The following is a 23,512-nucleotide window of genomic DNA, read 5'->3' on the forward strand; positions in this document are numbered from 1 at the left end:
ATGATCGATGGCCAAAATTTCCTTAAAGAGGATTTTTAAAGAAGTTAAACCAGGTGAAACTAAAACTTTTCCACTTAAAGACTTTTTTATCTTAAATGCAAAATGTTGATATATTTTCCTACAATTTTGGGATAATTGCTGCTCTAAGTTATTCTCAGCAGTTTGCTCATATTTACTTCCTAATACTTATTTTCACGGTTGTTAGCCCGCAATGTTGGGTATGGTTCATTACATCGTCTTCTTATCTATAAGACACAAGTGTCTGCATATTTTTATGACGCAATTTGTGCCAGATATAGTCCCCGAAATCTCACTTCTGGTCAGCGATATTACATGTCATAATTTTCTGCTGTTATTCGTTAAGACCACGTGGGCTGTTGGGCTTTATAGCCAATAAAACAAGGTTTCGAACGAGCCAAGATGTGCCTAGTTTATTTAAATCGGTAATGCATTACAGGCTTGTCTTAGAGAGACACAGACAGCTGCGGCTGTTATGTTAATATAGGTGTAAAAATTCTAAATTTTGTTATGTACACTGATTCTAAAAAAAAGTGGAAAATACTTGCTTCATAAATGTTTTGTGGCCATGAAAATGCTTCAGTGTTATTCTATGGGTCAAATAGTAAAGCAAGGCATAGTCAAAGCATTTGGCACAATTTGGCACATTTGGAGAGGTTTGGAGATGTTGGTGACATCAAAAGTTCAAAACCCCACAGCTCTGGAACTGTTGTAGCTAGAGGTCTGAAATTTTCTACATTTGTGGTTGACATGATGTAGAAAAAATGTAATACAATGAGATCTGCTTTTTCTCAACCATGTCTTTATTACTGCTGTTTAAAAAAGTCCTATCATTTTCGAGAACAAAAAAAACTTGTTTGAGTCATGTTTGAACTGATGCAGCTTGGTGTGTGTTCTACTCATCCAATTTAAATTTATAGCTTTCATATAATGCATTGCACATGTAATTTGGGATTACAGTTCCTAAGTTATTTGCTATTCCATTTGGGTATGCAAAACAGGCGATAATTTCCCAAAATGAGGACGCTAAGTTAAAGTATATTCGTTGGTTGTGCTGTTTTTTTTTACATCTCTCTTTGCAGGTGATGAAGCAGATTGAAGATGTTTATCGTTGTCTCCCTTTTATCTCCTCATTCTTTCATCTCTTCGTCTTTTTCCTGTTTTCCTTTCCTGTTCTACTTACATTGCAGTGTCCATATTATCTGTAATACTCCTTGCATAATCAAAATAAAGCAATTTATATGCCTAAATCAAGCAGAACACTATGGCGATAGCCGTGCTGCTCCCCTTGTGAAAGCAAAATCTGCTAGGCTCTTTTTGGCATCAAGACAATTATTCTTATTGCCACATTGCCAGACAGGACTGTAAAAAAAATAAAAAAAAATAAAAGTTAAAAAGAAAAATAAAGTAGAGTTTTTGCAAAATTAAACAAGGTGAAACTAAAACTTTTCCTCTTGAAAAGGTCTGGGTAGAGCATATTGACAGAGGAAAAAGATTTTTATCTTAACTGCAAATGTTGATGTTTACATTTTCTTTTTTTAACAATTTTGGTATAACTGCTGCTCAAGGTGGGTTGCTCTGTCAGCTAAAGGTATGTTTTAGAGACTATACTCCAGTTAACAATTTACCGATTCCTAAAATAATTGACAATTATTTAAATAATCGATTAATCATGATTAATCTGATTAATTGTTTCAGCCCTACAACTAACACAGTGTGGCTCTCTCTCTCCGTCAGTAAAAGCACCGGGTCTATTTAGTAGACATGTCTCAAGCTCATCTGTTGTCTCCATCTTTCTCCCAGGTCCATCCTGTATTCTCCACATTTAAATAGGCCTGAAACATTAACTTGTTTAGACAAAGAACAGAATAACTACTGATAAAACATTTATTCTTAAACAGAATTATACATATAGCAGATATAGATAGATCAAAATTTGGAAAAAAACAAGCATTACAAAAAATTTTGTTTCATTGGGTTATTTAATTAGAAATAAATTAGAGAGGGGGAGCAAACTGATCTGGAAAAAAAGTATGATGCACATTAAGAGTTAAGTTCTGAATGGCTTTTAAAAGATGCTTCTTTTACGTAATACGGATGTTTAAACTGTAACAAAACATTTGCAACTAACGTCTCCATCGCTTCAGCTTGGTAATAAACACAACTGCCTTTTCCACAGCAGGCACTGTGCCTGGCATAACAGACATGGGACAGGCTTGTCAGATAGCGTTAGTTTATGTCAGGTTTACTGCTGTCACATAGTTATGATTATGAAAACTAAGCAAATATGTATTTTACTGAATGTTAACTCTTGATTGTCAGCCATGCAGTTCTTCTGCTTCGTCTTCTTACACATTCTTCTTCTCCCTCATCTGTGATGGCCAATCGCAGAGGACAGAGACTGAACTTAATCACGCGGGGTGGAAGCATAGGCTGACCATAGATATATGATATAGTGTCAACAAGATCCACACACTGGACTTGCCCAAAAGTATTTCTGCGAGTGAGTGCAGCAGTGCAAACTGCAAGCAACAGGTAAACCATGCACAAGAGCAAAGAAGTTCTACACGTACAAGTAGATGTGTTCTGAAGTTCTTCATGGGCAGTAGGGGTTCTATGTGGCGAGTAGAAGAGTTCTTGAACTCTCGGGAGGATTTACGTTTTGTTTCTGCGTGGGTTCTGTTTATATCTGCGATAATTATGGCAGGGCTTAAGCATTAAATTATTTAGTGGTGCAGAATTACAATTATTGCTAGGGGGTTAAAATCAGGGCATATCAAATATAGATATGTATTTGTAAAATAACAGCCGTTTGCTACCATTTTGTTAACCCTTGAAATCCTTACAAACTAGATCAAAGTTGCTCCTTATAAATAGGGATGCACGATATTGGGATCTTGGCTGATATCCGATATGCCGATATTTTAAAACTCATGTAGCCGATAACCGATATCGATACCGATGTTAAAGCTGGACAAAAATAAGTAGTCATTGAAAATAGCAGTTTTGTTATCCATTTCTGACACTTTGAAAAATAATATACTAAAATTTATTTTCATATGCTGATATCAAATTGATTTTTAAAAAGTGCGGTATCGATCTATTTTACTTTCAAAATCTCGTGAAATTTCATCATTCTGTTACAAACTCTCGTGATATTTTGCAAATTCTTGTGAGATTTTGTTAGTAAAATAGATCGATACCGCGTCAATATATCAACATATAAATATATGGCAAAATTTCGTGAATTTTCGGGGGATTTCGTAGCATAACGATGACATATCGCAATATTTCATTAGTAAAAGAGATTGATATGGTGTTTTTAAATGGCAATATATCAGCATATGAAGATTTTGTGATATTTTAATGTATCAATATTTTTTCCCTCGTCTTTAGAAGTTTTTAAGTCTGTAAAAAAATAAGTTTTTGAGGAAGAAGAAGAAGTAGAATTTTTTTTTTTTTTTAGACTTTAGAAACTCAGAAGCTGATCAAATATCGGGTTAAATATCGGTGGGGTGGCCGATGTCCGATATTCAGTTTTAAGGCCGATACAGGCCGATACCGATAGGGGGCCGATTATATCGTGCATCCCTACTTATACATGCTTCTGACACATGAACCCCACTCTCCACAACCAGGAACCAACAGAATGAGCAATACTTCTAACTAAATGACACAGCAATTTACATGATTTTAAGTCCTTATTCATCTCCTCTGATTCAAAACTTGTGGAGTTTCTTAGTGCTGTGTGCATGCCAGATGCAATAAATAAAGTGTTATGAGAACTTTTGCACTTTTTTTCTTTCCCTCTATTCTGAAATCCCCCAAACCTCGGAACAAGTCTTCAGAGTTACCATATTACAACATAGAACGGTTTCCCAAACATGTTCAAAGCCCATGAACATGTGCAAAGCAGATAAAGTATGCACTCCATTGACATGCTGAAAGCAACAGATTGGCACAGCACAGACTACTTTTCCACTGGAATTAGATCGATGCTCTCTATATGTCAGTTTGGGATAAACAAGAGTTGAAAGTATGTTTTAAATCTACCAAAGGTTGCGATTTCATTTATTAGCGGAAACAGCTGTCTTACAGACCTGACCTTTACTTACTGACCCTAAAACTGTTTTGCCACCCTTTGCTGTAAAGAGCTGCCATCAACCGTTTGGGAAAGCACCAACAAGTTTGAAGGTTGCGAAAGATTCACACCTTTACAAAATGTTTCACTTTTGTCAGTCCACATAATATTTTCCCTAAACTTTTGACTCATAGTCTCTGCCCAGAATTATGGGCTTTATTGCTGTTATGTGTCATTTCCAACACCATCCACATCCAGTCCAGACAGTAAGCTTATTTTAAAATTGTTATTATTTCTAAATGACCATTATGTTGAAAATTGTGTACATTTATTTTATGCTTGTATGGGATGTCAAGGCCGATGCTGACTCTGACCCCTCTGTTGTTAGGTTTAGTAAAAGCTTCAGACAAAAGTTGAACAAGTAAATATCTTACTAAACATTTTTATTCGCTGATTAAATGATGGCGGAATGTAGGTTAACACTGGTCTGCTGCTACGATAGCGATGTAAATCCCTGTAAACATTAAGACAAGAGGTTAACACTCTTAAGGCAAGGGGGGCATTTATTAAAAGTTTCTGATCAAGCATGGTTTGTCTGATATAATAATGCTCAAGAAGCTTTGCTTTTTCAAACTTTTTAATAGATAGGAAAATGCAACTAGGTTGAAATGGCCAGTCAGAGCTATTTGGCTTTTCTTTCCTAATAGGCTAATTTTTTGTTCTGGCTGCGTGTTTAGGCTAGGGCTGCAACTAACGATTATTTTAAAAATCGATGAATCGGCCGATTATTTTTTCGATTAATCGATGAATCGGACAAAAAATATTTTTTTATATTAACCTCTTTATTCCAAAATAAACATTTTAGACAGAACAAACAAGCACACAAGTACAGGTTGCTCATTAACTGTCCTGGTGCAATATGAAAAATAAATGTTTGTGTTAAAACTACGCAAACTTACATGAGAAATGTAGCTGTGCATCCACAAAATATAGGCTACTTTGTTTCATAAAGCGCAAAAAAAAGACAGGCATTTTTGTTTTTAAAAGCCCCTAAGGGGTTCAAACAATAGGTCCCCCCATTTCAACAAATGAGGTTTTTTTAGACTAGAAGAGTTCTACTTTTTAAGACAGGAAAGTATAGAAGTTAAAGTTGCTATTTGAGAAAATACTGAACCATAGAGATAAAAATAGCCCTGTGATTCAAATTATAAATTGTATTTGGAATAAAAATGAGAGAACTAGGGGTGTTAAAAAAACACATCCTCCAAAGACAGATATTTACATGGGAATGTGGCATATAATTAATTGACATATTACTGATCTTGCTGGATTATATTCTGCTCTACTTCCATAAATTGCAGGATCTTATTTTCTTTATCTTTGCCAGAAGATTTAAACTTTAAAAGCCTTGCCCTCATAATTTGCTAGTTAATTTATTTATAAAGAAAATATAAACGCTGCTTAAGCTAATTCAAATGAAATTAAAAGTAAAATAAGTAGCCAACCTTATCACTGTCTGTATCCTACTAACAAGGTAAGGAAAGCATCAGATGAGCTACCTGAGAAACTAACGTTACGTTTCCCCACTTTAAAACCAAACAAACATGGTCGCTCACCCTGCTGATCAGCTCTCTTCACTGCCATCAAAGGCTCCAACGTGTTTTCTTTTCAGGTGCTGCATCATAACAGTGGTGCTTCTGTGTTATGTTAATTTGTTTATACAAAAGTTGCATGTTACGACTTTTTTCCCTTTACAAAGCGCAGGCTATTTTAATTATTGTGAATAATTTGCGCCGTCAATCCCGGCGCATGCGCGCTTCATTTGAAGTCTGGACGCTGAGGGTAAACATCCTGCTGCTCTGACTGCAGCGCTGAGAGGGACTCCTGCCGGAGCGTGAGAACTAGGTTGGGATGGGGGAGGCGCCCCACGGCAGCACCTGCTGACGGCGGCGGATGACGCATTAATCGCGCGACACAACTAATCGATGATGAAATTCGTTGCCAACGCTTTTAAAAGTCGATTTTTATCGATTTTATCGATTCGTTGTTGCAGCCCTAGTTTAGGCTCTGCTTTGTAAAACACCAGCCAGTTACTTGTAAAGGCTAGTTTTGGTTCCCCAAAAACGTCACAATCACATATGAGTGAAGCCTTTCTTGCTCTAAGTTCTTGTGGTTCAGTATTCCAAATGATTGTGATTATGTTTGCAGCAGTGGTGATTTCTCATTGAATACTAGATAGTCTAAACCACCCCTGTAAATTTTGTTTTTTCCCCCTCTGCTCTGGAGCAGCAGGACACTGTTTTTCAAGTCTCTATGAGAATCCCTATTGAGGTTTGAGTCTCCATAACACCGCTCTTACGGGGTCTAAGGAACAGAGGCGCTTGTGAAGCTGGCCGATCGATGCTGATTGGCAAACATACTTAAGAATTTTTGACTGAAAGTGGCCCAATAGGAAGGAGGTTTTCCCCATGAGTCAAGATGGAAAAGTAATCATTCAGTCAGAACAGTCCTCTGGTGCTGAACTCTGCCATGATTTTCTGGATTTTATTATTCCTGAGTTCTTCACCGCAGCTATTTTCAACCATTGTATTGTTTTTGTTTTTGTTTTGTTTTTAACATTTGTTAATGTAATAGCTGACATTTGGATTTAGCTAACACCATTGAGTCTCCTGCTGGTTTGCAGATACTTTCTAAGCTGGCTATTTTGATGCGTTGTAATAGTTTCTTTTACAGTTGTCCAATTCAACCCATGAGAAACTGAAAGGTATTCTTCTAGACCTCTGTGGTTATAACCAAGTTTTCCATTTTATTCTTGTAACAGTTAAAGTTACGCATCTTCTCAATTACACTGTCTCTGTCTCATTCAAATATTAAAACTGAGAAAGTGTCTTATTGCCAAGTGGCAGAATTTGTTTCTGTAAAAAGGTCCCACCCCCAAAAAAGACAGTTATTTACATATCTGTCAATTAAATACACAAAATACTAAATTTGTTTTCTATTTGATACTTATGCTTTGTTTAATGACATTCTGATGTTAAAACACTGTTTGTACTCATTTCTGTGTCCTAGAGCAGCTTAACCATGGCCCAGTGGATGGACATGACTGTTCTGCTTACTCGCTTGGATGAGGCTACAGTCAACAGCCTCTACCACCCAGATGTCTTCCCACTTGAAGTTAGACATTATCTTGCTAACTGGATTGAAGAGCAGAGATGGTAAGACACTGATGCATGCATGTATAACATTAGTAAATAAAAGGCATCATGAAGAATGAACACAAATCTAGATAGGTCAGAAATGTGTTTTTTTTTAAATCATGGTTTGTGCCACACCTGCATAAAAGTTCTGGACCAATGGTTGGGAAAATCCTACTCTATTTAGGTGTGCATTCATACCTGTCACATTTGGTCCACTTAAAATGGAGTTGTTGTGAATCAGTATTGTTTTTGTCAACGATGAGGATCTTGAAATCATTTCGTCATCTTTTTTTAATGATGATAACGAAAACTGACGGACTAAACATGGATCTTTGATGACTAGTCATGGGTTTGAGTTTTCGTCAATGAGAAGAGACTAGACTAAATAAAAATTAGCCGGTCTTCGGTCAGACATCATGTTGCTGTAATCTGCCAAGCAGTATCAGCTGTGCTGCTGCATCTAGTTTGATCCTGCCACCCATCTGGCATGCAGCAATGCTCATTCTGCCTGATAGTTTTAGTCGGCTAAAACCGACTAAAACTATCACATATCGTACTAAAATGCGACTTAGACTAATAATAGTCTTAGTTTATTATTAAGACTAAGACTAAATATAAGATGGCTATCAAAAACAACACTGGTGTGAATACGGTCAAGGGAATCCTACTCCAGATCAAACAAGTTTACAGATGTCCCTTTTTTAAGGGGAAAGACAAGACATAGACAAAAGTCTATTATTGTGTAACCTAACTCAATTTAACACCACAACCGCTCCCAAGACAACCTGTGAAAAAGGCTGGTAAAGTGTTTAGTGCCAAGAGACTCTAAAGGTAAAGACTAAGTGTTGGAATAAGCAGTAGAGGTTGAGCTGGTTTAGAGGAGGTGTGGTCAGAAAGTGCTTTCTAGCATGGAGAGTGAGCAGGGTGCCGCTGGACATTATGTCAGGGTTAGATCTTGAAGTGAAGGATCCCCCCATCACTGAAGGTTGAGGCAGGCTTGGTGGAGCCCAAGACTTAAATCAGAGTGATATCAATATCTGATATCGCTCTGATTTAAGCCAAAAACACTAATATTGGCCAGCATCTATAAACTCTGACTTTTTCATACTGATAAAAACACTCTGCTTTTGTTAAAAGTTTCTGCAACTAATTGGTTAATTTTACATCAGTCCATTGTTTTCATGCCTTTTGTTGTTGATGTTATTTTCTTCTTTTCGTAGTATTACTTCATCAAGCGTATTCTAAGCTTCTACACTAAAATAATCTAAAAAAAAGCTGGAACGATCATTCAAATATTGTATCCAGTCAGTATCAGTCAATTTATCAGTATTATATCGGATTTGAAAAAGTTGTATCAGGGAACCAATACTTATTAGTTTCAGTGGTTTGCTTTAAGATGCTGACTCGGCGTTCCCTAAAATTTATTACCTTTTCCATATAGGGGACCCCAAAGTGCTTCAAACAAAACGATTATGTATCTTCCCTAAGGACAAAATGACTAAGATGAATTAACTTGTGACCATCTCATTGCAGGACAAATTCCTCTATCCTACACCAACGTCTACCGTACTTTGCTCACATCAAAACCCTGTAAAGGAAATTTGGTAGCGAGCAGCTGGCCTTGAGCAGACTACTTACATTAGATTTAGTAAAAGAAATACCTCAGCACCTCGAGGCATGCTTTAAGCCACACCTCCAGCTATCACTGAAACCATGAATATGCGACAGGATTCATGCAGAATAGAGTCTGAGCATAGTAAAGCTGCGCAGGACTACAATTATCAGTAAAAAATGGGTATTAGATTATGAAAAATTGATAACACTTGAGCAAAAGTTCACCAAGACAACTATCCTAAACATGCAGTAAGGTTTATTGATTTATTAGGATAGCTTAGACTAGGGCTGCAACAACGAATCGATAAAATCGATAAAAATGTACTTTTAAAAGCATTGGCAACGAATTTCATCATCGATTAGTTGTGTCGCGCGATTAATGCGTCACATCCACTTGACTGAAACGGGGGAAGAAAAAAAAATACGGCAGAGCGAGTCAGCGCCGCAGGTGCAGTGTTGCCAACTCAGCGACTTTTCAGACCCCTCCAGCGACTATTTTTCAAAAAAGCGACTAGCGACAAATCTGGCGACTTTCTACGGTGTCACTGGCGGCTTTTGGAGACTCTTACGTGAAAGCATGTATAGTTCCTACTCTGCCGTGTGACGCCTCCCCCATCCCAACCCCGTTCTCCCGCTCTCGCAGGAGTCCCTCTCAGCGCTTCAGTCAGAGCTGCAGGATGTTTACCCTCAGCGTCCAGACTGCAAATGAAGCGCACATGCGCCAGGATTGACGGCGCAAATTGATCACAATAATTAAAATAGCCTGCGCTTTGTAAAGTGAAAAAAGTGATAACATGCAACTTTTGTCAAAACAAATTAACATGGCACGGAACCACCATGTTTGTTTCGTTTTAAAGTGGGGAAACGTAACGTTAGTTTCTCAGGTAGCCCATCTGATGCTTTCCTTACCTTGTTAGTAGGTTACAGACAGTGATATGGTTGGCTACTTATTTTACTTTTAATTTCATTTGAATTAGCTTAAGCAGCGTTTATATTTTCTTTATAAATAAAATAACTAGCAAATTATGAGGGCAATGAAGGCAATGAAGGCTTTTAAAGTTTAAATCTTCTGGCAAAGATAAAGTAAAGAAGATCCTGCAATTTATGGAAGTAAAGCAGAATAAATCCAGCAAGATCAGTAATATGTCAATTAATTATATGTCACATTCCCATGTAAATATCTGTCTTTGGAGGATGTGTTTTTTTAGCACCCCTAGTTCTCTCATTTTTATTCCAAATACAATTTATGATTTGAATCACAGGGCTATTTCTATCTCTATGGTTAATTATATTCTCAAGTAGCAACTTTAACTGCTATACTTTCCTGTCTTAAAAGGTAGAACTCTTCTAGTCTAAAAAAAACCTCATTTGTTGAAATGGGGGGACCTATTGTTTGAAACCCTTAGGGGCTTTTAAAAGCAAAAATGTCTTTTTTTGCACTTTATGAAACAAAGTACCCTATATTTTGTGGATGTACAGCTACATTTCTCATGTAAGTTTGCGTAGTTTTAACACAAACATTTATTTTTCATATTGCACCAGTACAGTTAATGAGCAACCTGTACTTGTTTGTTCTGTCTAAAATGTTTATTTTGGAATAAAGAGGTTAATATAAAAAATATTTTTTGTCCGATTCATCGATTAATCGAAAAAATAATCGGCCGATTCATCGATTTTTAAAATAATCGTTAGTTGCAGCCCTAGCTTAGACCTTAATCTAAATATAGATTTTCAGCAGGACTTGGACATTTCTGATCACAGATCCTATCAATCTAACCTCCCTTAGCTTAAAATAGTTTGCAAATTAGAATTGGCTAAAAACAGTGGCCAAATGTTTTAAATATTTATAGGCATTCCTTCAAAAGTTTATAAACTCTGACTTTAGCTATGCTACAGCTATGGTTTACTAAAGGGTCCATTTACAAACAGAATTTATAAAAGATAAAATATTCTTCTATTATTATTTTCACTTGGGAGTTATGCATTACTTTATGGTGGTTTAAATAAAAAAATTAATAATAATAATACATTTGGTGATTATTGTGACTATGGATTCCTTTAGTTCATTTTCTATCTGTGCATGTGTGTGTGTTCACAGGGATGAGTTTTCCCTAGGAAATGCCCATCAAGAAGAACCGGCAAAAGCTCGCATGACCCAGCTCCTCCATGTTTTGGCAATGGTTTCTGACCAGAATGTTACCAATATAGTGGAAAGGATGAAGCTGACGCATATAAGCAAGTACTTGGTGGGTAGATAATCAGACACCTGTTTAAAAAAGGAAAAAAAAAAAGCTTTGCTGAGCATTTTTTGACCTGCAAAGACCAGTGAGAAATAAAAATGTAGTCATGGGAATTTTAAAGGTTTTTTCATTAGGAAATGTGCAAGAAGTTACTTGGTTTTCTTTAAGCATTATAGGAAAACTAAAATAATATGATATATAGTAGAATTAGATATAAGACATGCAAGGATTGATCAGCTCGATGAAATTCTGTGAAACAAATGTTTTTTGGAGAGGAGTGATCAGAGCTTTATTTTCTTAAAGGTTTCTCGGCCACCTCTGGAGTTTGTTGTGATGATCAAAAATGTTCTAGAGGAGGAGAAGGCTCTCCTCAAAAAGGTAAGATTTTTTTCCTGTCACATTTTAAAGGCATATATTGACAGCTATGATCAGAAAATGACAGTGCTCTAATGTTTATTTTATTCAGTGGTGTGTCTTCTACTTCCTACCTAACTTGATAAAGTCTCTGTTTGGATATCTACTGGATTGGAAAGATTTTTTAAATTTTGTTTTATGCTTTCCTTATGTCTTCGTTGGGAAGTGTTTGACTCTGTGGGGCGGATTTCGAATGAGGTCTCTGTTCCAGGGGTTCAATTCCATCAATTCCTGTAAGCCCTAATGTTAAGGCTTCCATCTTTATCCATGTATACTAAAGGAAGTGTGTTGTTCTAGTCTCTCTGGTAAACTTGATGTTGTTGTATATAAACAGCGCCAACTGTTGGGGCTCAAAACATTTGATGGAGAGTAAAGTATATCAAATACTGAGTGTAGTACGATCAGAAATTCTTAGATCTCAGGTGCATTTGTTGTTAGAATGCATGGTAAGAAATCCTTTATTTTATTGTGGCCTCTTTTCAGTGTTTTCTCTTATGGATAGGGCCATGTGGCTACACACATTTTAAGATGGTGCTTTCATTTCATTTTGCTGCACTGGGGCATGACAATGTTTTAGGTATGGTTTATTTTCATTAATGGTTTTTACAGTTAAATTATTTGTATTGTCATTTGTCAGCTATTAATGTGATCTCCATGATGTTAAATTCAGGACTAAGAAATAAGTTTTGTGTCTTTTAGGGCCACCTTCCTATTTTAACAATTAAAGTTTATAGGAAAGTGCACTTAAGTCTAGAGACTAATGGTGTTGGAAATGTGTAAGGTTATTTTAGACTCTAAAGTTGGGTATTTACTGAAGGTGTATTAATTTAAACTTTACTGTGAATTTTGCAGTGTTGTGGTGTATCATTCAGATTCATGTCAGAGTTTCCACTGTGTGGGAGTAGCGGCCTAGTGGTCGGGGTATAGAGCTTGGATTCCTGAGATTCCTGCAGCCCTGCAGACTGCCACTCTGGCTCCCTGAGCAAAAACCCTGAGCCCCACAAGTGCTGTACAATGCCAGCCTACTGCTCCCCAAGTTAAATGCATAGAGGGAATTTCGTTTCTCTGTACTTATGATGTTGTGATGACAATAAGAAGATGAAACAATGAAACAAACAACACTGATTCCTCAGAGCATTGTAAAGTATATTAGTGATTTGGTCTGGATAACTAGGGCTAAGGGGTCATATTGTTTTCCAAATGAACTTAACTTAGTGAATTGAATTTTCTGGCATTTGCTTCGTACCAGTGGTCTGCAGAGATAACATAGAGCGTTAACATTTGGTAAATCCTTCTTTTGCTTATGTTTGCTTGGATTTGATGCGGTGTCATCATCATATCTGAACCAGTGGCTCCATTTAAGGAATTCAAGGCTGTATTTTCCACTTCCTCAATGCAGAGATTTGGCCACAATCACAGCACAGCACAGCCAAGCATGTCAATAAGTCAAGAACACATAGAGGTCCATCAAGGATTTATCTAAAATGGTCTGAAATCCCGTTGATAAGACTTACATCATAATGGAGTTGTATCCTTATTTGATCAAATGCAGTCCAGTGTCATCATACAACTTTTAAATTGTCTCTTACAGATTAAATATCTACCAGTCTTGCTTGCACAAGGTTGTTAGTTGAAACTTTTTTTGTCCAGGCAAAGAAAAATTTTCTTTATTAGTCTTTTGCACATGCTGCATTTTTGTAAAGTTTGAGAAATACATTACAGCTGTATTAAAAGATATTTAAATTAATTTTTCAGATGAAATTATTAATTTGATGTTCAAGCGTTAGTCCTGGTAGCAGCTCAGCTTTTATAAAAATTAAATCTTTGACTGTATAAAAAAAAAAAAAAAAAAAAAAAAAAAAAAAAAATCTTTGACTGTTTCTGCAGCCTAAAGATATGGTCTTAAAATGTTATAAATAAAACTGTCATATTTATTTCTAACATAAATGTTATATATACAACTGTTATAGTTGTTTTTATTTTCAAAACCATAATGTTTGTTTATATAGTAGTTTTAAGTTAAAAAAATAAACTTGTGAAGTTTTTCTAAAGCTCTCCAGCTATCACCAAGTTAAATTAACACTATTCTGTTTCTGAAGCACAACTTCAAACCGAGGGGTCTTCAACATAAATTAAAAAGTCATGAAGAGGATATAAAGAAACTGATGAGCGATGTGGTTTTGGCCCAGTCAATCAGAAAAAGAAAGCATCAGCTCGAAGAAGAATACAACTGGGAGAAGCAAAACTATGAAACTTTGCAAGGTAAGAGTTGGTTCTGCAGTTGTTTAAAACTAAAAACATACTAATGCTCTCAGATAAAAGATACATTTGTGCATCATTTTCAATACCATTAAGTCCTTTCAACAACAGGCAAATATGTGTTTTGTGTAGGGATGGGGATCGAAACCCGGTTCCATCAAGGACCCGGTTCCACTTTTTTCAAAACCCGAAAATCAATAACGTTTGGGCTTATCGATACCACTATCGAGTCTGGTCGTTTTTTTTTTTTTTCTCCCGGAGGTCCTGTAACATAATTGTGTGTCCCTCGAGTCGCGTCACAGCATTTAAATCTAATCAATCCAATCACTGCAGCATGTACACCAATGTTTTGGAATGAAATTGTAAGCAAACAGATATTAAAAGTAAAACAAATGAAGTCTGGCACTTAACGGAAAAGACTCCTCCTCCTCCTGCTGCTGCCCCGCCGCACCACAGTCGGGCCCGTCTTAATCATCCACTCACAGTACCACTGGTAAGCGCGCACACAGACTTTGTAGCTTGACCGGTCAGTTAAAAAATAGTAATTGTGAAATCCGTGTTGTAATCGGCAGCATACAAGCTAGTTAGCTTGAAAAGTAAATAAAGTTTCAGACGTGCTGCGTGATGATGTGTTCAGATTGGCTCAGTAAAACGACAATTAGGTTATCATGATGCGTTCAAGTGTAACGTAAAGAAAACGGGAAATTTTGTTTTTGGCGAGAAACATGAGTATTACAGTTGTATATTGCTCTATATATAATTAAACTACTGATGCCAACATTTATTAAAAATTACATTTAATTTAAAATACAATTATTTATTTGTTAAATATTTTCCTAATCACTAAAAACATGATGAAAAGTGACAGTAGACAATACATTAACCAACAATTGTGAAAATATATTCTAGTTAGTTTTATGTCATTTCGAAGTGGCCTATTACATTAGCCATGTTTATTGAAGGCTAGAAACGTTTTTGTTATGCTCACTTGTTAAGCAATAAAAGCAATACCAGTTCTGTTAAAAAAAATTTGTTGCATCGTCTTTCCATCAAATAACAGAAAAGTATCGATAGTGGTATCGATAAAGACTCGGATCGATAAGGAGTATCGATAAAGGTATCGATATCAATAAATATTAACGATCCCCATCCCTAGTTTTGTGTGATGTAATTTAAGTGTGATTTTGATTTTAAGCATTTTAACTTCTGTTTCAATATGTGCTATGATAAAATCTTAGCACCTATATCTCCTGCAGAGGTTTTTCTATACAATGACATATCTGTGTGCTTTTGCTTTTGTCTCCCCAGCCTGCTTAAATCCAGTAGGCTAACATTTTCTCACCAGTTATTTTTGATACTAAAAGAGCCTCGTTCTGGTTCTCGCTTTCATATATACCCTAGAAATGTTGCTGTTCAGGATGTGCCAGAAGGGCACATAAATGGTCATGTTTGATAAGTAGCGTACAGAGACCTCACACCGGGCTCAACATGTGACATATTAATACCAGCTGTTTCTTTCCACAGTCCAGTATAAACAGAATGGATCAGGACTAAGTAGGGAAATTATGCATCTCAAGCAAAAATGCGAGCGCCTTAAGACAGAGCATGTTCAGCAAACAACGGTGAGACAACACTAGTTGCAATTTGAGACCTGAACATAACACCATTTAGTTCAACTTGACTCCCTAATGGGTTTTTTTTTGTGCTTGTTTAGGCAAATGCTGTGATCTTGTAGGTAATTTGTTGGTTTGGTTGTCTTTCACAGGATCTTTTAGACCTGCTGAGAAACTGTGTGGAAAATCTGAAAACGAGTCAGGACGATTTCATCAGTAGGCTGAATGCATGGAAAGTGGAGCAGCACAAATCTGTTATAGGATATCCCTTTAATGATGACCTCTTTCCACTGCAGACCTGGTGAGGTTTCCTCCCTTTGTTGTGGTACATCTGTGCTTTGCTTATCTTATATCCTATTGAAGAAAACATACCTTAAGGTATTTAACAAGTACAGTTGACTGAATTTGGTTAATGTCATATAAATAACTCACTTTTCAATACTACTGTAAAAAGGCAGTACCAGTTTTGAAAACATTTATTTCTTTTTTATATTTGTTTTCATTTAAATGTAATTCCAATGGTATATAAAAAATCTGCACAAATCAAGAAATTAAGATCTTAAACATGCTAAGAAACTCTCCACCTGAGTTTTGATGTTTTATACTTGTTGGTAAGCTCCAAATGTCTATCCAGATTAACGTTAGGACACAGACTAGGGCACTTCAAACCGCCATAAGACTTCCAATCACAACAAACATGTTAGTGTTGTTAAAATAAAAGATTAATTTAAGCCTAAATGTCAGAAACATAAATAATTTTAGGTTTAATAGTATAAATGGCCAGTTGGATGGAATCTAAATGCCTTTGGATATATGGATATTTGTTTTAACTGTACATAACAGGCTAGTCATAATTTATAATATTTTTTTAAGCTACAGTATTGCTATAACATTTTGTCTTGATATCATGCTATCATTACTGTTGCAATAAATATCAAAAAGCCCAGTAGACACTTGTTTGACCCATCAGTCTGTAATAGACCTCTACTGAAATAATTTGATAAATCAAACTAAAATGTGTTTTTAGAACAATTCAAACAATTTTATATATGTTTTTAAAAATATTTTTTTAGTAACTGTATGATAAAAAAAATAGCAAAAAAATGCATTTTCAGAGTTTTTCATTAAAAAACATTGGTCTATGAAAACCTCAGAATATTTATAATTTCAGGAGCTAAGACTCACAGTGGTTGAGTCATTTTGTAGAAAAAATTATGTGTGATCCACTGTTTTAAAAAAATGTATTTTGTATTAATAGTTGTAAAAGTTTTTTCATTTTAAATACTAAGCACAGACTGTAGATTAGCCTTTTAAGAGAAGGCAGAAGGGAAACCCTTAATGTATGGCGTTCTTTTGAGAAATATAAGAGGTTTGCTTTAAAAAAAATTAGAACAATTCTGTATTAACAAGTGAGCGGAAATCAAAGTGATCAGTAACCAAAGTAAAGCTTCACTCATGTTGTGTTGTGCTGTATTGTGGTGAAGCAGTTTGAATTTTATACCACAAAGTGTCAGCTTTATACATTTCCCCCTGTATGATTGTGTTTGTGTTGCCACTAGACTTTGGCGTGAGGAGGATGTATAAACCAACCAACTAACTTTGTCCTGAACCAGATTTTTCATTGAGTTTTTCACATTTCTTTTGTTCCTGTATATTAATCAGGTCTGAACAGCTGCTTGCAATAAACAGTAACCTTTACCAGGAGGCAATGCTGATTAATGAACCCATCCAAGAAATCAAAGAAGAGCTGAAGGCATGTCTTAAGGATCTGATTGAAAGGTAGCACTGTACACTTGTCCTACGCTTTCTGTTATTTTTATTTTTTTTCAAAGTCTATGATAAACTGAGACAAATTGTTTATCTCAGCATTTTCATTGTTTTACATACACTCACTATTTTTTTACAATAATAAATTTCTTTCTTTTCTTTTGCGCAGCTCTTTTGTTGTGGAAAAACAACCGCCTCAGGTCATAAAAACACAGTCAAAATTTTCAGCAACTGTGAGATACCTGCTGGGGGAAAAACTAATACCTGGGACACCTGTGACGGTCAGGGCACAGATTATTAATGAAAACCAGGCTAAAAACTTGAGCCTTGCATCTGGGTGAGTAACATTCAAAGCTAGATGCTTACTCTTTTTGATTTATTTTTGAAGAGATAAGTTTTAAGTCTCATGTGAAATCACAATGTTTTTTCTCATTACAGTATTTACTTAAAAATAAAGTTTAACGGCTAAAATTACACACAGAAATATAACTTCAGCTGATTCAAACATCATATATATATATATATATATATATATATATATATATATATATATATATATATATATATATATATATATATATATATATATATATATATATATATATATATATACATATATATACACACATTCTGTAAGGGTTTAGGGTAAGGGTCATAGTTAGGCTATAGACATTAATGGAAGTCAATAGAAAGCCCAATTATAGTGAGACAAGTTTGTGTGTGTGTTAACACAGTATTTCCTCACCAGCTGCCCCATTTGTCAAACTGTGGCATCCATGATCAAATTAGGCCAGTATGCTAATTCTTTATGAGCTTGTCATCAGCCGATTGGCTTATGACAGCTAAAGTTGTCATAATTATTAATAAACGTGTCTAACTGATTGGTTAAAATTTACCTGGTGACATTGTAATGTGCAAATGTGCATATTTATTAGTAATTATAACTTATGTTGTTTTTATATTAGGACTATATATTCATGTTATGATATGAGCATGTAGATACTGAATAAAAAGGGCCCTAAGATGGACCCTTGAGGAAAGACATATTCTAAAGTTTTGATCGATACTGGATTTCTTTAAACGATATTTGCTTTGGCTCTCCCTTCTGCAGCTCAAACTGGCTGTGCTCTAGCTTTAGCTCACCAACTAAAGAAAGTGAAAAAAAAAAAAAAAAGGTGCAGCTCAGTTACAGAAAGATGTACAGTTGTTGACACAACAAAACCTTTCAACAAAAATGTTCACATGACCTCCACAATGTTTCAATGTAGATATATCGACCATGTGTTTCAGAAACATCTGCTTTTGCTTTTCCTGCCCATCAAATATTTCTTGTAACCTTTGGGGATTATCAAAATGTTCCGCTGGTTTTCCGGTCTGCTGCTCTGTCTCCTTTTTATGGCTAAATATTGAACAATGACCTTAACTGAGGCAAACCATTTCCACTACTTAAAATGCTTTTCTAGATTGGTGGTTAATATGATCTTTGAGTAATTTGGGTTGATTGATCTTTCCAGAAGGTTGATTACTTATTAAATTTTCTCCCTTTATTGATATAGTTTGCTGCTGCCCTAAATCGTTTGAAGTGGTTTAGCAGAGCCACTTCAAGTTGTTTTTTCATGCTTTCTTTTTTTTGTGATCTTACCCAATTTATTTTGTCAGAAAGGTTTTATTTGAGTAGTTTGTTATCAGTAATGATATGACAGTAATCAAAACATTGGTGTGGAAAGTCAAATTTTTCTCTCCTGAAAATGGGAGAAACTACAACAATTCATGACTTAACAAGGGGCGGGGTACTTTTTCACTAAGAGCCAAGCTGATGTTTACATTGCTTTATATAATATACGTTATTTAAAAGATTAAAGGAAAAAAAATGTATTTGTAAGGTTTATTTTTAAATCAAGTTTGTTTCCTTTGTGCCTATATTGTCATTATGATAATTGAAAAAATTTAGTTTGATAAAATTCTAACTGTCCAGTTTTATTGTAAAGTCACCATAGACTTAATTTTGAAGGTGATAACCTAACTTGAAAATCTCTTACATTCAGTGAAAATGTTGGAGAACTTATCAACAATACAGCTGTCATGGATAAAAATACAGCCTCCAGGACCACAAATGCCACCTTCAGAAACATGGTATTTAACAGTCCTCATTTAGCATTTCACATATGCATTCAATGTTCAGTCTTGTTTGAACATTCTGTATTTTTCTTCAACAGTCTATTAAGAAAATAAAGCGAGCAGACAGGAAGGGAGCTGAATCTGTGACAGAGGAGAAGTTTGCCCTCATGTTCACTGCAAACATCGCAATCACAAATTATGAAGTGCCTTTCAGGATACAGGTTTGTCCCAGAACCTAATTTGCTCTATATCCTCACACTATGTGCAGCGCCAGTCAGCAGGGATGGGAGATGTGGAGCCATTAAGTTATCTCTATGTCATGTATTTATTCTGCCCTTTGTCACCTAACGAGGTGAGTTCTATCGGCACAGTGAATTAAATTGTGCAGATTGGACTACCCTAGTTCAATGGCTGGGCAGGACAAATACATGGCATGATGATGACTTGTTGACTCCACATCTCCAACCTCTGCAAGTCAGAAGCTTACATATATTGTTTATGCGCATGAAGATTATATGCAAATTTTGCTTTTCAAAATGTAGTTCAACTTTAACTTCAAGAGTTCACGTATATAGTATATTGCATTACAGTTGCTGAAATTAGTGGTAAGGATAATTATTATGGTTAACCCTTATTTTCTATCTTTACATTACTAAAATGCTCCAAACTGCTCTGCATGAACTCTAGTCACATAAAGAAATACTCCCGGTGTGGTGGTTAAGCCACAATAGAGTCCATTCAGCTGAATATATGGACTTAATAAGTAAATTTACCTTAGTCCATTGTATTATTATGGTGAAATATATCAAATTTATTAATTTATTACTCCTAATTGAATAGGTGCGATAAACTGATTTACTGATATTCGTCATCTTCTGCTGATCGAGGGAACAGGAGTCTCAGCAGAGATTTCCAGACTTCCTTCTCCCAGGACAGCTGAAATACATGGACCCTCCAGCATGTTTTGGAACTTCCTGGAACTTCCAATTGAAGGCGTTCAGGGGCCATCCAAAACAAATATTCAAGCCAAATCAGCTGACTCCTCTTTAGTTAGACGGCCGAGCTCCTCACCATATATCTAAGGGAGTGCATAGCCCCTCTGCAGGGGACTATTATTTCAGCCAATTGTATCTGGAATCTTGTTCTTTTGCCCATGGCACATATTTAATGATCATAGGTGTGTGTATGAATGTAGAACAACCAGTAAAAAGAGAAAAGAGAGTTTTGCCTTTTGGCTCAACTTTCATTTGACCTCAGCGGACTGATGCAGCATCCACATTATGACGGTGGACGAAGAGATTTGCCTATCGATCTCCCACCTTATTGTCCCCTCACTTGACAACCGAACCCCAAACTACTTGAAGTCCTCCAGCTAAGTAACACCCCTTCAACTGGACACATGGACTTGGACTGTGAAGAGCTGATCTTTATCCCAATCACTTCAAACTCAGCTGTGAACCACCCCTGCACATGCTGTAGGTCTTGGCAGGAAAAAAAGCAGTAAAAAGCAATGACGAAGTCTGCTTGTCCCCAAAGCAGAGGCCCTTTAGTCCTTGGCTCTACCTAGAAATACTATTCCTGAAGGTTATGAACAGGGACCAGTAACAAAGGAATCCGACATGCACTGGAATCAGCTACAACCAAATGTCAGAAATGTGGACCAGACTTCTGCTCCACCTTACAGAAACTAAACGTTCCCTTGTAGGGTGTCACCAATTTCATATTCCAAACTCAAGGACCCTGTAGGTGGTGTAAAGCTGGTCCAGTGTTCAACAGCCAGGACGAAAACAACACTGTCCTCCTAAAGCCGATGTTTGAGAGTCAGCCTGACTCTCTTCTCCAGTACCCTGGCACAGGCCTTCCCAGGGGGGCTGAGAAGTGATTTCCCCCTGTAGTTGGAACACACGCCACGCTCTCTTCTTGTTAAAACCACCACCCCTGTCTGCTAGTCCAAGGGGCACTGACTGCCTTGTGATACGGAAGGGCTTGTCAACATCGAGAGCCCAAAAACATCATGAGGCCAAAGTTTTCAGGGCAGATGTCATCCACTCCTAAGGCTTTGACATGATGGATTTTGTTTTGACCACCATTGTGACTTAGGAAGAACAAGTCAAACTCTGATCATCCACCCTTTACTTTAACTGGGAATGGCATGACAGCATAGTAGAAGATATCTTTTAAGTATTCCTTTCACGATTCAAGTTTTCTCAGTTGTGACCAGTAGTTTTCCTCTCTGACATTAAACAAAGCACTGTTTCCCCCTCTGCAGACGTTCAATCATTGAGGCCGAACAAAAATCTTTCTCCATGGTCACTCTGAACTCTTCTCAGGCCCGATACTTTGCCTCTGCAATTGCCCTGGCATGCTGGGTTTCACTGTACCTGTTTGCTATGTCCCCAATCACCCCAAAATCTAAGAAAAGTTCTCCCAGATTTGGAATTGAATATTTCCCTGACCAAGGGCTTTGCAAGATGTTCCAAGGAGATCCTGTGACTTACTTGGCCCTGCAGAATTTGCCTAGCTTCCTCCTCTTCCATCATATCCAACTCACCACCAGATGGTGATCGATGAAAAGCTCTGCCCTTCTTTCCACCTGAATGCCCAAGGCATATGGCCGAAAGTATAGATAAGCAGGGTATATATGCACTACACATTTAAATATTGTATCCTGCCACTTACTGAACCAGACATTAATTTTCAAATTGGATTTTTCTCACAGTTATTGGAGGTTGTGATTAGGGTTGTCACGATACTAAACTTTTCAACTCGATACCGATACTAAGGAAAATATTCGATACTCGATACCACAAGGATAAAAGACTCCAAAATTCAACAGAAATATTTTCATTAATAAATAAACACAATAAAGGTTGTATGCTGTGCATAATATTAAGCAAGCTTGATAAAAAACTTATAAATTTCAAATTAAGTGTTCCTTCCTTGGCTATGCTTTGCACACATAACAATGACACTAGCCAAACCAGTTAAGAAACAAAAATAATTCTCAGCAGCTGCACCTCTTACAAAAAAAAAGTCTGAAACTGAAAAGAGCACAGAAATATTCAAACACACAGTGTTCTGAAAGTGCATTGTCCTCTATTCTGCACTTTAGATGAATGACTGCTTTGGTGCCACTGGTGACGGCACTGTATCGATACTTTTAAAAACGAGTATTGTATCCGGATACAACATTTCAGTATCGATACTTTTTTGAGTTTCGATACTTTTGACAACCCTAGTTGTGATTTAATGTATTGTCTTTGTCTTATTCAGACAATTCCTTTCTGTGTTGCAATAATTTGCCAGGCACCAATTTAAATTGCTAATTTGCCTCGACCTTAAAAGCTGTAATGCATTTTCTATATATTTGAGATTAGAGCTCTGCAGAAAATACATTTTGGCTACTTTATCCATTTGCACCCTCGTTTAGATGTGTACTGGTGCAATTCAGGATCCAGAAAGATTCTGTCCTGCCAAGAAAAAGACACAACTTTAACACCAGGGTCACTGTCCACAAAAAGTATAACAGAAACAGTTTGCTCATTAAGAAAATCCTGCTCCAAACTCTACATATTCAAGCCAAAGTTGCAGTTGAATTTGTCAGTTAAAGCTCTCACAAAATAAAACAGCTTTAAACAAGAAACTTCATAAATAGTACTTTCATTGTAAAAACAACTTCACATTGTCTGACATTGCTTGTTACAGATAATCTCTCAGCCTGTTGTCATCATTGTTCACGGGAGTCAGGACAACAACGCAGTAGCCACGATCATATGGGACTGTGCATTTGCTGAACCAGTAGGTATCAAGTTATTATTTGGTTGTAGTTTCCTCTTTTGGAAGCTACGAATGTTTGTATTTCTCCTTTTTAACTCTAAAATTCTTTATCCTCCTGTGCTGTCTTGAGTTTTAGGAAGCATGTTTAACATGTTGCTTTTGACATCTGGCACAGCAACTACCCAACCTAAGTAGAAGAAAATAATTTACACAGAAAGGGAAACATTAACAGAATATTAAAATGAGAGAACACAGTTTTCTGTTTGTTTCTCCCTTCCTTGTTTGCTCTTTGCTTCCCATAGTGCTTCCTAGCACTGTGTTCTCACCAAGCAACTAATCTACCTCTTGGTCCAGCCATGCTTGTAATCTATCCTTCAGCATAATGCTTTCTTTCATGACGCTGATGTAATAAAC

General features: G+C 36.4%; 1 protein-coding gene across 2 annotated transcripts in view; it reads left to right on the forward strand.

Moving 5' to 3' along the window:
- stat6 (signal transducer and activator of transcription 6, interleukin-4 induced) overlaps positions 1-23,512 on the forward strand; it is a 47,473-nt gene that overhangs the window by 10,981 nt on the left and 12,980 nt on the right. Inside the window, exons 2-12 of one of the 2 annotated variants that reach the window (XM_038283123.1) lie at positions 7,174-7,314; positions 11,009-11,156; positions 11,454-11,528; positions 13,664-13,826; positions 15,348-15,445; positions 15,589-15,737; positions 17,099-17,215; positions 17,373-17,540; positions 19,249-19,336; positions 19,420-19,542; positions 23,027-23,119. In XM_038283123.1, coding sequence (XP_038139051.1) covers positions 7,181-7,314; positions 11,009-11,156; positions 11,454-11,528; positions 13,664-13,826; positions 15,348-15,445; positions 15,589-15,737; positions 17,099-17,215; positions 17,373-17,540; positions 19,249-19,336; positions 19,420-19,542; positions 23,027-23,119 — 1,356 coding nt within the window. In that variant the 5' untranslated portion in view covers positions 7,174-7,180. Of the gene's footprint in view, positions 1-7,168; positions 7,315-11,008; positions 11,157-11,453; positions 11,529-13,663; positions 13,827-15,347; positions 15,446-15,588; positions 15,738-17,098; positions 17,216-17,372; positions 17,541-19,248; positions 19,337-19,419; positions 19,543-23,026; positions 23,120-23,512 lie in introns of both variants that reach the window. The other variant, XM_038283122.1, reaches the window with a different exon arrangement.

The sequence above is a fragment of the Cyprinodon tularosa genome, unplaced genomic scaffold (genome assembly GCF_016077235.1).
Source record: "Cyprinodon tularosa strain WSP-4 unplaced genomic scaffold, ASM1607723v1 ctg19, whole genome shotgun sequence".
Classification (NCBI taxonomy): Eukaryota; Metazoa; Chordata; class Actinopteri; order Cyprinodontiformes; family Cyprinodontidae; genus Cyprinodon; species Cyprinodon tularosa.